Source organism: Enhydra lutris, unplaced genomic scaffold (genome assembly GCF_002288905.1).
Source record: "Enhydra lutris kenyoni isolate GAN:26980312 unplaced genomic scaffold, ASM228890v2 scaffoldscaffold5, whole genome shotgun sequence".
Lineage (NCBI taxonomy): Eukaryota > Metazoa > Chordata > Mammalia > Carnivora > Mustelidae > Enhydra > Enhydra lutris.
In genome coordinates, this window is record NW_019154089.1 from 53,692,651 (window position 1) to 53,708,060 (window position 15,410).

A 15,410-nucleotide genomic window follows, 5' to 3' on the forward strand; every position below is an offset into this window, starting at 1 on the left:
CTAAAAGCCCACTTTCAAGCCATTTAAATGCAGTTATTCCCCCTGAAGGGTCAGGGCGCGTGGGCGGAGAGCGAACTCTCTCCTCGCTCCAGCAGCGGCGAGCAAAGTCCTTCCCGCTTCTCTCCGGACCCCCGACTCCAGCCCCCCCGCCCCTCCCCCTTGCCCGCGGCCTGCTCGGAGGACAGTGGTGTCTGGGGTGGTAAGGGCATGGCTTGAGGCAGAGCGGTGTCCACCGCCGCAATGCCACGTCTCTCCCATTCGCGGGGGGGCCTTGCCAGTCTCTGGCTGCAGGACCGATTTCTCGACAAGCGAAGGAAGAGACGGACGAAGGGAGAACACGTCACGGGCCACGGCGCGGGGGGGGGGACCGCGGGGTTCGCGGCCACGGGAGGGCGAGCACTGGCGGAGACCCCAGAGCCCGGGAAGAAGGTCATAGTCGGCGGATCCCCGCCCTCGCCCCCGCCGCCCGGTCCCCTCCCGGCGCTTCCGGTGCTCTCCCGGCCCGCCCCGCCTCGCGCCGGCTGTGCCACATCCTCCGGTGACGTCAGTCAGCGCCGCCATATTGGGAAGGCGCAGCCGCCGCCGCCACCTCCTCCTTCTCTACCTAGGAGCTCGGGCTGCTTCGGGGCCCGCGGCCGCAGGAGGGAAGAGCTCTTCCTCCGCTTCGCCGGCGCCTGGCCCGCCCGTTTCGCCCCGACCCGTCTCCCCATGACTGCCCCCCGCCCAGCTGCCGACGGACGTCGCCTCGGAGCCGGGATTTAACACGGAAGCCCGGGTCAGGGGCCGCGGGGGGAGGAGGAGGGAGACCCGGTAGGTCCCGCGTCCCTCTCGGCCCGGCGCGGAGTCTCGGCGGGAGCCATGACCTCGCTGACCCAGCGCAGCTCGGGCCTGGTGCAGCGGCGCACCGAGGCCTCCCGCAACGCCGCCGACAAGGAGCGGGTGGCGGGCGGCGGCGGCGGCAGCGGCGAGGACGACGCGCAGAGCCGCCGCGACGAGCAGGACGACGACGACAAGGGCGACTCCAAGGAAACACGGCTGACCCTGATGGAGGAGGTGCTCCTGCTGGGCCTCAAGGACCGAGAGGTGCGGGCGCGGCGGGCAGGGCGGGGGCGGCCGGAGTCTGGCGGTCGGCGCTGGGCCCGGGCGCAGGCGGGAGCCCGGCCTCCGGCTCTGCGCGTCTGCCCTCCGGAGTTCCTGAGCTGAGCGCCCAGCCGGCCCGGTGCTTCCAGGTCCTCTCCGCACCGATTGCTTGGATTTCCATTCCTCCTCACACAGTCACTCCTTTGATTTTGACTCCCTGGCAGTCTGTGTGTCTTCCTTCGTTTTTCCGCGTGTTTAACCCGTGTAGACCCCAGGGTACGATTCCACCTGGAGACTGCCCGTTAGAGTGAAACACCTGGAACCGAACTTTCCTGGGTTTTGCAGGTTTTAGAATCTGGGAGGGCTCCACGGATCTGCTTTACGGGAGATTAGGGAAAAAAAAAAAAAAACAACAAACCATACCAAAACAAAACAAAAAAAAAACCCCACCAAACTTAAGGTGTATCGTTTGGAATTTTGGGAAAAATTTCGGTGAAATGGTAATGGAGGCAAAAGTTTTTTTTTTTTTACATCTAATAAAGTTAAAAGTCCAACAAAATCCACATGACACCTTCTGGAAAATGACTTCTTAGGTAAACCTTGCTTTGGGTAAGAGATTATTTTTAGTACCACTTTTATATTTTGTCAGTTGATTAGTCTGCAGAAAATCTTGACGTCTTAAGGAAGGACTTTTTTGGGGGGCTGCTTAAAATGCTGGGTTTTGATTTGAAGAAAGGTCTCACAGCCATAGGTAGGTTAAAGTTGCTATAGATCTGTTTTCGTGTTGTGACTTCGAAAGATTATTTTCACTTTAGTATTTTAAGAGAATTTTTACACAGAGAACTTGAAGAAAACTGCTAAAGTGGACATGTATATTCTCCTCCTAGGTTCTGTCATTAACGTTTTCCTGTGTTTTCTTCATCCCATATCCATTTATTTACAAAAATGACTATTTTTAGAGATTTGCAGCCAGTCAGCCAGGTGAATGGATATTCTGTAAATCACATATGGTTTGGTAGTTCTAGAAGCTTGTTTTATCTCAGCATGGAATCTACAAACAGTACATTCTGAGAGTCAGATACAGAAAATACAGAAATATCCAAGTTTTGTTTTGATTTTTAATAAAGTTTTCCCAGTTCACAAAGGTGGGCAAAAAATTTAGTCTTTGTAATACAATTTAGTCTTATTTCACCAAAACTTAGTAGATATAGGTGAGTTTTCTGTGGACTGTGGCCTCCTAGTATTTAGTAATTAAGTGAATTAAAATTTACTTTGATAGAAATGTCTAGAATATTTGCAATACCAAGGTTTCCCATTTGCAAGTTTTAATGATCACTTGAAAAGATGTCCCTCTGGTGTTAAAGGGGCTCAGTATGTTTATTAATTACTGAGTTCTGGAAGCAGACTCTGAAATTCCTTTTTGTTCTGTGGGAAAACAACCTGCAGATCTTCCTCAACTTATGATAGGGTTATGTTCTGATTAACCCATCATAAATTGAATACTTTAAGTTGAAAATGCATTTAATTAATACCCCTAATCTACCAAACATTATAGCTTAGCTTAGCCTACATTAAATGTGCTCAGAACCTTTACGTTAGCCTACAGTTGAGCAGAATCCTCTATGACAAAGTGTGTTTTATAATGAAATGTTGAATATTTCATGTAATTTATTGAATGGTATATTGAGAGTGAAAAACAGAATGGTTTTAAGTGTATCGTTAGTTATGCTTGTGATCGCGTGGTTGCGCCTAGCAAATTGTATGCATATCACCAGTCCAGGAAAATATCATAATTTGAAGTATTACTTTTTTGCTGTCATGAAGCTAAAAAATTGTTCAGTTGGGGATGGTCTGTCGATGTAGAGTGTCCTAGAAGTGTGATTTTTAGGAAGTATTCAACCTGCTTCACAATTTAGAATCTTGGTAATTCACATTTTTCTTTTAACTCTTTATCTTTTTCATTTGGAACAAAAATAGCATTTTAGAAAATACAGAAAAAATGAAGAAAGCAAGTCATCTATATTCCTGTATGAACATTTTGGTTTATGATAGTTTTCTGAAGGGATACGTCCTGTGCATAAAACTAAAACTTAACAAAACCAAGAAACAAAAACCCCAACTAAAACCCAAATTAGCTTTTGGATTTGAGTCACTTCAAGTGAGAAATTACAGTGAAAAAGTCCCTTTTTTTCCTCAAGTATATGTTACTGGAAAAGGTAAAGCTAAAGCTTATTAACTTGTTATGTTTCTGTGCTTGGTTTTCATGAAGATAATCTAAAGAATTTGTTGAAGCTTAATGGTACTTAAAAAATGTAGACAGTTTAAATTTCTTTGGTGGCAGGTAATTGAAACCATTTGTTTTGTTCATGTCAGGAGTCACTATACTTTGCTATATTGTGGCTAATGTCCAGACACAAGCCAGTTCTGACTATTTCTTGCTGATTTCAGTAGTCACATAGAGTAATTTTTTATTTCCCTTTTTACAGGCAGGGAATTGAAGTGGAGGTAGGCCGGCTTGGGATTTGGTATTGCTGTAGATTGAGGTTTTAGGCATTAACCTAGATAACTTCTTTTGTCACATCTTTACAATACTAATAACTAAACCTGTCACCTTCTCCATAAGTTTTGGGAGATCCCCCCCCCATTGTCATTCTTTTTAGGAGGTCAGGAATTATTCTTACTGAGAGTCTAGGCATTTATGCTTGTTAATACTAGATTTTAATTTATCTTTAATACTAAGTTCCAAGTTTTAGGCACAATATATAGCTTCATAAATACACTGCTTTAGCTTAGCATCCATCTTTGTTGTCTTAGGGTACTCTTAAGATATTAAAACCTAAATTTTAAAGTTAGGCAGGTTATTAATGATAGATGATGTGTGTGTGTGTGTGTGAACAATTGTATTTGAATTCAGAGAGTTGAGAAAAAGTGTAAAGAAATTGTAAAGTGAATATTAGTTTTACTTTTTTTTTTTTTTTAAAGATTTTATTTATTTGAGAGAGAATGAGTGAGAGAGAGAGCATGAGAGAGGAGAAGGTCACAGGGAGAAGCAGACTCCCCAAGGAGCTGGGAGCCCCATGCAGGACTCCATCCCAGAAGTCCGGGATCATGACCTGAGCCGAAGGCAGTTGCTTAACCAACTGAGCCACCCAGGCGCCTCACTTTTTTTTTTTTTTTTTTTAAGATATTATTTACTCATGGGGGAGGGAGAATGTACTCAAGAGAGAGCACAAGAGGTGCGGGGAGGGGCAGAAGCTGGGAGCCTGGGACATGACCTGAGCCTAAGGCAGACGCTTAGGCCACTGGGCCACCAAGGTGCTCCTTACTTTGACTTAAAAAGCAAACACAAAAACTGAGACATTATAGCTTTTTATTTATTATTTTTATTTTTTTAAAGATTTTTATTTATTTATTCGACAGAGAGAGATCACAAGTAGACAGAGAGGCAGGCAGAGAGAGAGAGAGAAGCAGGCTCCCTGCTGATCAGAGAGCCCGATGCGGGACTTGATCCCAGGACCCTGCGATCATGACCTGAGCCGAAGGCAGCGGCTTAACCCACTGAGCCACCCAGGCGCCCGACATTATAGCTTTTTAAAAATATTTTTTGTTCAGTAATGTGTTTAGGAAAGTGCACATAGGTGTGATGAATTTTCACAAACTGAACACAACTGTTAAACAGCACCTAGATCAAGAAACAGAGCATGACCACTTTCCAGAAGCCCCACTCAGTGCCTTTCTAGTTACTGCCTATTCCTCAAGGATAGCCACTAGCTTTACTTAAGAATTCAGCATAGAATAAGTTTTGTTCATTTAAAAAAAAAAAAAAGATTTTATTTATTTATTTATTTGACAGAGATCACAAGTAGGCAGAGAGGCAGGGGGAAGCAGGCTCCCTGCCGAGCAGAGAGCCTGTTGCAGGGCTTGATCGGAGGACCCTGAGGTCATGACTTGAGCGGAAGGCAGAGGCTTTAACCCACTGAGCCACCCAGGCACCCCAATTTTTGTTCATTTTTGTACTTCCATTTGCATTTTTTGCTTTGGATTGTGACATTCATCCATATTGTATAGGTTGTCATTTATTCATTTTCTCTGAATTATCAGTTTTTAATACATCTGTAATCTACAATATTTAAAAAATGACATTGACTTATATCCTGAATCTAGTGTCCCTCCTGTCCTCTCTTCACTAACCAGAAGGCTCCGCTCGCCAACAAACAGATGGTGTGGCCTCAGATTACCTATTGGGAGTGACTTAAAGTCATTGTGAGGAATTTTTCTTTCCTTTTTTTCTTTTTTGAATTTAGGTACACATTTTACCCTTTTTACCAGTGATTTTCCTTTGTGGCTTTTATTAAAATACAGATGCTAGGTCTCTCTGGTGATTCCAGTGCTCAGTCTGGATTGAGCATCAGTGACATAGATACTGAAGTAAATCTTCAGAGGCCACAGCAAGGATGGCTGATAGGTTTAAATTTGAATTCAACTTCCAAATTAGCAAAATTCCTGTAATCTTCCCCTGTGTTTGAAGGCTGAGGGCAGCTGATGAGCCAGGTATTTTCCTTTCCCTGACTTTTTGATTTTTCCATAGATGCCTCCAATAGAGGTTTCAGAATGCCTCATGGAGAATTACCTCAAATATGTGGTGTCATGTTTTTTTTTTTCACTTTATTTATTTCCTTAGGACATCATTGTTGTATTCATTATATGTATTAAAATTTTTTATTTTATTTCTTTTATTTTTAAAGATTTATTTATTTGACAGAGAGGGAGAGCACAGCAGGGGGAGCAGGAGAGGGAGAAGCAGACTCTCCGCTGAGCAGGGAGCCCAATGCGAGGCTCCATCCCAGGACTCTGGATTGTGATCTGAGTGGAAGGCAGATGCCTAACTGACTGAGCCACCCAGGCACCCCTGTTAAAAAATTTTAATTGAAGTATAGTTGACATAAGAGTTTTAGGTGTATAACAGTGGTTTGACAATTATAAACATTTCAAAATGCTCACCTTGATAAGTTTAGTTACCATCTGTCAACATAGAAAGTTATTAGCATATTATTGACTAATCCCTATGTTGTACTTTCTATCCCCTTGACTTATTTTAATTAATTAATTTAATTTATTTATTAAGCTCCATGCCCAGTGTGAAGCCCAACGTGGGGCTTGAACTGATGACCCTGAAATCAAGATCTGAGCTGAGATCAAGAGTCTGACACGTAACTGAATCACCCAGGCGTCCTTGAGTTACGTAACTGGAAGTCCCCTTAACCTATTTCACTCATCCCCCACCCGCTGCCCTCTGGCAACCACCAGTTCTTTGTGTTTATGAGTGTTTCTATTTTTGTTTATTTGGGTGTTAGATACTTTTAAATATTTTCATTGATGGCAGATCTTAGTGCTTTAATGTTGGACTTAATTATTTTAAGTGGCCAGGTATAATTTAGAGTGTGCCTGTGCAGTAGTAGAAGTGGAAAGAGGTGTCATAGTCTTTTTCTGAGATGTATCTTTTGTTTTACATATATTCTTTAAGTCCCCTGACCCTCAAAGTTATTTAAAATGGAGAAATAATTCTCTCCCATGGTTCTGATTGGACTGTTGTATTTATTGTTTTACTCTCTACCACATTGTGTCCCTTCTCTCTTCTTACCCCTCCTTCACTTCCTTTTATAGGGGTTCCCCCCATTGTGTATAGCTCTAGGATGCCCTATTGAAGCGTTTACCCCTCCCCTTTTGTAGTGCAGTAAATACCTAAGCTTTTCCACCCAGATAATTTCTTCCAGGGCTTTGGATCTTGAAAGTGGAACCGGCCGTGGGGTTTTTGAAGACCTATCAAGTGGTGACAGTGGGTGGATCAGAATGTTTTCTGACTCCGTTCCTTGAGATCAGACTATCCTCTGAAATGGTTCTTTGAGCTTTTTTCTCCCTGGCCCATTGATGCTGTCTTTTCCATCTTGGTTTTCCATGTACCTTTCCTCTAGTCTTCCGTTTTGTTTTGTTTTTATTTGTTTTTTTTTGTCCGTTTTTAAATAAGCTCTACCCCCACGTGGGGCTCAAATTCACAAAGCCAAGATCAAGAGTTGCCTGCTTTACTGATTGAGCCAGCCAGGCACCCCTTCAGGCACCTTTCAGTTTTGTAATCTTCAAGACCCTTGCATTAAAGTCTTTTTTTTTTTTTTTTAAGGTTTTATTTATTTGAGAGAGAGTGTGTGCACTAGCGGAGAGGAGAGGGAGAAGCAGGCTCCTCGATGAGCAGGACTCCGATGCATATTTGATCTCAGGACCCCGGGATTGTGACCCGAGCCGAAGGCAGATGCTCAACTGACTGAGCCACTCGCACACCCTAAAGTCTTTTTTTAAGGGCCACGTGCCTGGCTTAGTCAGGTGGAGTGTGCACACTCTTAGTGGAGTGTGCGACTCTTGATTTTGGGGTTATGAGCTTGGGTTGTGAGCTCAAGTACCACATTGGGTATAGAGAATACTTAAAAAAAAAATTAAAAAAGTATTTTTTAAAAGATAGCCATCGTCTATTTGTTTTTAAAGATTTTATTTATTTATTTGACAGAGAGAGATCACAAGTAGGCAGAGAGGCAGGCGGAGAGAGAGAGGAGGAAGCAGGCTCCCTGCCAAGCAGAGAGCCCGATGTTGGACTCGATCCCAGGACCCTGGGATCAGGACCTGAACTGAAGGCAGAGGCTTAACCCACTGAGCCACCCAGGTGCCCAGCCATAGTCTGTTACTAATGTTTCTAATGCTTGTAGACAAGAACCTTAATGCAATAATTCATCCTGTATCTTGAAAATTAGTAGGTGGTTCAACTGAATAATACACACTAATATAAAATAGTTAAGTAACCAAAGTGATGGAATTGACTTTTGTATGGCCTTTAAACTGGCTCCAAAGATTGATCACAGAGATGTTCCAGTTTTGGAATAAGATTCTTAAGGTCACTATTTTGAAATACAGTACTTATCAAGATGTATAATTTTGTTCAAAAATCTTTCTCTGCATGCAGTGATATATACCATCTTTGTGTATTAAATTTGTTAACTAGAAATCATTCTGCAGATACTCAGAATTTCTACATGTGCTAAGATTTTAGTAACTTAAAATCTAATAAAAGCTTCTGAGCTTTGGAATTTTATGATTCCTTTATTAGTACAAATAATCTTTTTTTCATGTTTTTAAAAGATTGAATTTTCATTTTTTTCTGGTGTTTTTAAGAGTAGGTACACAGTATAAGACACACAGGATCTCAGAAATTAGTTTTTAGAGTTCATTGAACCATTTGTACCTTTTTCTTTCTTCTTTTTTTTTTTTTTTTTTTTTTAAGATTTTTGTTTATTTATTTGACAGAGGGCACAAGCAGGGGGAGCAGGAGGCAAAGGGAGAGGAAGAAGCAAGCTCTCTGCTGAGCAGGGAACCTGATGTGGAGCTTAATCCCAGGACCCTGGGATCATGACCAGAGTGGCCGGAGCCCAAGGCAGTCACTTAACCAACTGAGCCACCTAGTTGCCCCCCATTTATACCTTTTTTTTTTTTTTAAATTTTATTTATTCATTTAACAGGTAGAGATCACAAGTAGGCAGAGAGGCAGGCAGAGAGAGAGGAGGAAGCAGGCTCCCTGCTGAGCAAAGAGCCTGACGCGGGGCTCGATCCCAGGATGCTGAGATCATGACCTGAGCCGAAGGCAGAGGCTTAACCCACTGATCCACTCAGGCGCCCCCGTTTATACCTTTAAAAAAAAATTTTATGCTATTGAAATTATTTTTGGTGCTTTGGGGTTCTTTCACAGTTGGCCAGCATACTCACTAATCTTATAAGCCATCTTAATATTTGATAATGTATTAATTAATTTTAAACCATCTAATGGTCCCTGTATGGGTCATTTGATACATGATATCATACAATATTTCCAAGTATTTGATATACTTTAGAATTACTGGTTTTTTTTTTTTTTTACTTTGAAATTATTTTGATTGAATTTTGACATACTTGATATTTAAAGAAATACACTGTTAACAGTGTCAGCTTATGTGTAAGTCTCAAAGACTTACTCATGCTTTTCCTATTAAGTCATGGTACATTTTTGGCCCAACACCTCTATATCCATGCACACTTTTCCTACTTTCTATCAGCATAATTTTTCCGGTATTAATCAGAGTAAGTGGTTGCTGTAGTCTTTGTTTTTAGGTCATTCTGTTTTCATGAGAGTCTCCTTTTAAAGCAGCACAAAGATTGTGCTTGTCCCATGTTTCTTCCATTTAATAAGTATAAATACAAGTGCCAAAGGTGAGAGTCTGGTTTCGTTTTCAATTGATGTCTGTCTGTGGCTTTAGGTTTCTTTAATCAAAGATTGAAAGGCTGCTGTTGGTTTCAGTAGCATGTGCAGTATTATAATGCAATTTAGTAAATATTGGGGTTTTAATTTAGGTATTACAGGTATATGTAGAAAATAGTCTGCTTCTCTTTTTGTTTGGTAAGCCTCTGAGCTGTAAGAATACCATCATGATTAAAGTACATTATGTTACTAGAAAGAATGCTTCTGGTAAATACATTTTTAAGCTTAAACTTAAATTTTAAAAAGTTAATTTATTTTTAAAATTTAATAAACTACTTGGTTTACATATTACATTAATGGAAAGGTTCTTAAATTGGAGTTAACAGATGGAGTTTAGAAACTGAGCACTCTGCAATTCTGTATTTTTCTGGAGAAAGAGGACATAGCTTTCATCATAATACTGATTTTAGTTTAATTTTTTGGTTTTGCATTGTTTTCTTTTTTCTTTTTTTTTAAAGATTCTGTTTTTAAGTAATTTCTACACCTGTTGTGGGCCTTGAACTCACAATCCTGAGATCCAGTTGAATGCTCTACCCAGTGAGCCAGTCAAGGGCCCTGCTTTTTCTTTTTTTCTAATTAAAATTTTTTTTACTTCATTTATTTATTTTTTTAAGAGCGGGAGTGGGGGAGGAATAGAGGGAGAGGGAATCCTAAGTAGGCTCCACTCCCAGCACAGTACAAGCAGGGTCCTTTACACCATCTTGAGATCATGACCTGAGCGGAAACTTAAGGTGCTCAACTGACTAAGCCACCCTGGGGCCCCGTGTCTTTTTTTTCTTCCTGAAAACTTACTACAGAAAATTCCAGGTTTCAGGGTTGCAGTGAGTTGGATTTGAGTTGTTCAGATTCGAGGTAGGGGGGGTGCTTGGGTGGCTCAGTGGGTTAAGCCTCTGTCTTCGGCTCAGGTCATGATCTCAGGGTCCTGAGATTGAGCCCCGCATTGGGCTCTCTGCTCAGCAGGGAGCCTCTGCTTGCCTCTCTGCCTACTTGTGATCTCTGTCAAAAAATAAAATCTTTAAAAAAAAAAAAAAAGATTCGAGGTAGGAAGCTGATGTTTGTGTACCCTGGTCATCTTGTTGAATGACATCACAAGCTGTGTAACTACCACATCTAAAATTCTAACAATGTTCATTCATTTGTCACATATTTACTGAGCCAGACCCTTGACTAGGTACAAACACTAGAAAGAAGATCTTTATTTTCAGACCCATTTTATTTTAGTTCTGTGTGTCAAAACTCATAGTAAACTATGAAACTAAATTGTGTTGCTGTTCTAGAATTTTTTTGGTAGTTAATATCTCTCCTGGCATATACTGTTACTCAATAAGTGTTAAGTAAATCATGTATTTCTGATGGGGGTATTGTGATCCCTAGGGATCCCAGTGGGTTCTGGTATGGTGGTGAAAAGTTCTTACTCTTTTTATGTATAAGTATAAATATACATAGGTCATATAAACAGATGGTGTATCTATCTTATTAAAATTTCATGGGGGAGGGGCGCCTGGGTGGCTCAGTGGGTTAAGCCGCTGCCTTCAGCTCAGGTCATGATCCCAGGGTCCTGGGATCGAGTCCCGCATCGGGCTCTCTGCTCAGCAGGGAGCCTGCTTCCCTTCCTCTCTCTCTGCCTGCCTCTCTGCCTACTTGTGATCTCTCTCTGTCAAATAAATAAATAAAATCTTAAAAAAAAGAAAAAGAAAAACAGCTGCTGACTCAGTAAAAAAAAAAAAATTTCATGGGGGAGACAGTGGTTAGGGAAAAAAAGTCTGAAAAAGCTCATTTAGGGAGCAAAAATGGAGAAAAGTTGAGAAACACTGAAATGAATCAATGTTGAAAATACTGTTTGTGCTCTTACCTGAGGTTTAGAAAATTCTGTTAGGAATTTTTTTTTTTTTTTAATTTTTATTTATTTGTCAGAGAGCACACATACAGGCAGAGTGGCAGGCAGAGGGGGAAGGAGGCTCCCCGCCCAGCAGGGAGCCCGATACAGGACTTGATCCCAGGACACTGGGATCACAACCTGAGCCAAAGGCAGCCACCCAACTGACTGAGCCACTCAGGTGTCCCAGGAATTTTTATTGTAATAGAATTTGGCTTCTAGTTTAGTAGTAGGAAGAACAATTTTAGCATAGTTATAGGAGATTGTGAGTGGAATTTTAAGATCAAAGTTATTTTTGGTGGTTAATAATGTATAGGTAAAGTTTTGTGTGTCATCCCTCTGCCCCTTACCCCCAGTATCCTCTAGGAGGGGCTGGAAATTAAAGGACTGCATATAAATTCCTAATGGTTATTTTTACTCTGATTTCATTTTCTGGTTTCAGTTTCTTAAACACAGCTGTTAAGGTTTTATGCTCTATTAACAAAATAAGCTCAAAATAACATTTAAGAATTATACTTCAAGAAAAAAAAGAATTGAACTGAAATTTCAAATTGTCCACTGAATTGAGCTTATCCTTTAATTTTTGGGTCTATATTATATAAAATGGAAGCAGGTTTAGTGTCCAAATATTTAGTTAATCCAGTTATTGAACACGTTCTGTATGTTGGTCTCTTCTTGGTGGTGGGGTTTCAGAGAAAAATCTCTTAACCCTCAAGGAGCATTCAGTCTTTGTAGAGGACATATGTGCAAATGATTTCCATAAAAAAGATCGCTGCCTTTGGGGCGCCTGGGTGGCTCAGTGGGTTGGGCCACTGCCTTTGGCTCAGGTCATGATCTCAGGGTCCTAGGATCGAGCCCCGCATCGGGCTCTCTGCTCAGCGGGGAGCCTGCTTCCTCCTCTCTCTCTGCCTGCCTCTCTGCCTGCTTGTGATCTCTCTCTGTCAAATAAATAAATAAAATCTTTAAAAAAAAAAAAAAAAGATCGCTGCCTTTAATGGAAGTACACATTAAGTGCAGTGTGGACATAATGGGGATGCCTTGGATCAGCAGTGAAAACACTGTGCTGTGTTCTTGGCTCCCTCCTTGCCCTTGACTAGTTAGAAAAACTAGGATAAATGATTTGAATTCTTAGACCCTCAGTTTTCCACTGGGCAAAATGGGCCTACATTTGTGGGCTGTTCCATAACCTGTAGATTATAGGGACCCAGTGGAGTGGCATATGTGTAAGTGCTTTGAAAACTGCAAAGTGGGTGCTTTGGTGGCTCAGTTGGTTAAGCTACTGCCTTGGGCTCAGGTCATGATCCTAGGGTCCTGGGATCAAGCCCCATGTCTGGCTCCCTGCTCATTGGGGAGCCTGCTTCTCCCTCTCCCTCTGCTGCTCTGCCTGCTTGTGCTTTCTCTGTCAAATAAATAAATAAAATCTTAGAAAAAAACAAAAGAAACCTGCAAAGTGCTGAACAGCTACAAATGGGTAATTACCTAGCCTTCAGAAGTGACTTAAAATTTATAGTGGTATTGATAAGTATTTAATATTTTCCTATTTTTATTGTTTCTTGATCCTCTTGTACTTCATCTGCTTGGTTGAGTAGAACATTCCTCTTCTAACCCTTGTGATCACCATTTCTTCCCACCTTTCTCTGGTCCTACTGCGGTTTTTGATGCCCCCCTCTGCCCGCCCCCGAGGGGTGGGGAGTTCTTGCTCCCTGACTTCAAAGCCAGGACCTTCTCGTTAGGATGGTAGGGCTGGGTTCTCTGGAGAAGGCATTGGCCAACAGTCCTTTCTTTGGTATTTTATTTCATTGAAAAAGGTTTTCCTATTTCCTTCCTGTCTTTTAATTTATTTTTCATTTTTTTTTTCCTCACTGTAGATTGTTTGGCTACCAAGGCCCTTTCCCTGAGGGGGTTGAGAGTGGGGAGATGTGGGAACAGCAGTTTCCAAAGTTGCTCTGGATTACAAAATTGTACTTCATGCGAGGCTTTTTGTTAATGAGTTTAGGAATAAAGTAACAAGAAAAGTCTTGGTCTTCACAAGTTTATAGTCTAGTACTGGAGGGACAAAACGTGTGAATTAAGGTACCAGCACCATCCCAAGTGCCACTTGGGTAGTGGAGACAGTGCATTTTTAGTTCAGAGGAAGTAGTGAATTAGGCTGAGGCTGTCCAGGAGGGTGTCAGGAGCCAGAGGGGAGTTGAGCTGGGCATTATACTACTTATAGGATGGGCATTCCATTCTAGGAGAGGAGAGGGAGCTGGGGCTTGCAACAGAATTCTATTCACGAAGGAGTTTGAAGCTGACTGGAAATTGCTTTTGGGATTAACTTTCTTTTGATTGTCACAGCTAATCTTTTAAGGAGGCATCTCAACCAGGTGTCCCATGCACCTATGAAATTTTAAATTAGAAAGTTGTTTTAACATACATTGGAGTGATTTTCAGAAAATACTGGATTTGTTTAGAAACAAATCCATCTCTCGTTCTCAAATAGTTGAGGATCTTGTATGAACCTGGCAGTGTCCTGACTGCTGGGCTAGAAACATTAAAATGGTTCGATTCCACAGTCTCCACAGACTTACTTGTGAATGATAGGTCTGAAAGAGTAAAAGGAAAGCTGTAGGTTCTTGATTTTTAATTTTTTTTTTATTGTGGCAAAATATATGTCACATAAAATTTATGATTTGAACCATTTTAAAGTGTATAATTCAGTGCCATTAAGGACATTCAGATTGTTGTGATGGTACAACCATCATCACTAACCATCCGTAGAACTTCTTCATCGTTCCAGACTATACCCATTAAACACTAACTCGTTTTCCCCTTCCCCTAGCCTCTGGCACCACTACGGATAATCCCCAACTTGCAGTGGTGTGACTTAAAATTTTTTTGATTTTATGATGATGTGAAAGGGATATGCATTCAGTAGAAACCGCACTTTGAATTTCGATCTTTTCCCAGGCTAGCGATGTGGCTGATGACACTCTCCCTTTATACTGGGCAGAGGATAGTGAGTAGCAGCTACCAGTCAGCCCTGTGGTCACCAGGGTCAACAACTGATACACTTCGAACTATTCTGAACCCATACAACCCTTCTGTTTTTTCACTTTCAGAACAGTTTTCAATAAATTACATGAGATATTGAATACTTTATTATAAAATGGGCCTTGTGTTAGTAATTTTGCCCAATTAAAGGCTAATTTTAAGTGTTCTGGGTAAGTTTAGGTGTATTAAATGCATTTTTAGCTTACAATTATATTTTCAACTCTGGGGTTTATTTGTATGTAAGTTGAGGAAGATCTGTATTCTACTTCTTTTATCTCTGACTGTCCTGGGTTACCATGTACAAGTGAAGTCATGTGTTTGTCCTTCTGTGTCTGTTTCACTTAGCGTAGTATTTTTACAGTTTGTTCATATAGTGTGTATCGGAAATTTTATTCCTTTCTACGGCTAATCTTATTCTGTTATATCTATGTACTGCATTTTGTTTATCCATTCATTTGGTCATGGGCATTTTGGTTGTTTCTGCTTTTTAGCTATTGTAAGTTTGCTTTGAACATTGTTGTACAAATATCTCTTTTGAGTCCCTGCTTCAGTTCTTTTGGCTATATACCTTAGAAGAGGGATTGCTAGGACATCTGGTAATTCTGTGTTTAATTTTTTGAAGAACTACCATATTGTTTTCAACAGTGGTTGGGCCAGTTGACATTGCCAGCAGCAGAGCACAAGGATTGCAATTTCTGCATGTCCTGGCCAACATTTGTTGTTTGTTTGTTTGTTTTGGATGATATCCATTGTAACAGGTGTTAAATGGTTTTGATTTGTATTTCTCCAATGATTGGTGATGTTGAACATCTTTTTATGTGCTTACTGGACATTTGTATGTCATCTTTGAAGAAATACCTATTCAAGTCTTTTTTTTTAATAAAGATTTTTATTTATTTATTTGACAGAGATCACAAGTAGGCAGAAAGGCAGGCAGAGAGAGAGGAAGGGAAGCAGGCTCCCCGCTGAGCAGAGAGCCTGATGTGGGGCTCGATCCCAGGACTCTGGGATCATGACCCGAGCTGAAAGCAGAGGCTTTAACCCACTGAGCCATCCAGGCCTTTTTTTTTTTTTTTTTTAAAGTTTTTA

General features: G+C 41.3%; 1 protein-coding gene across 1 annotated transcript in view; it reads left to right on the top strand.

Moving 5' to 3' along the window:
- Window positions 1–858: 858 nt before the first annotated feature.
- The window catches only part of LOC111140914 (golgi phosphoprotein 3), a 67,428-nt gene continuing 52,876 nt past the window's right edge, over window positions 859–15,410 (top strand). The window contains exon 1 of the mRNA XM_022493174.1: window positions 859–1,083. Within this exon, the coding sequence (XP_022348882.1) occupies window positions 859–1,083 (225 nt within the window). The remainder of the gene's footprint in view (window positions 1,084–15,410) is intronic.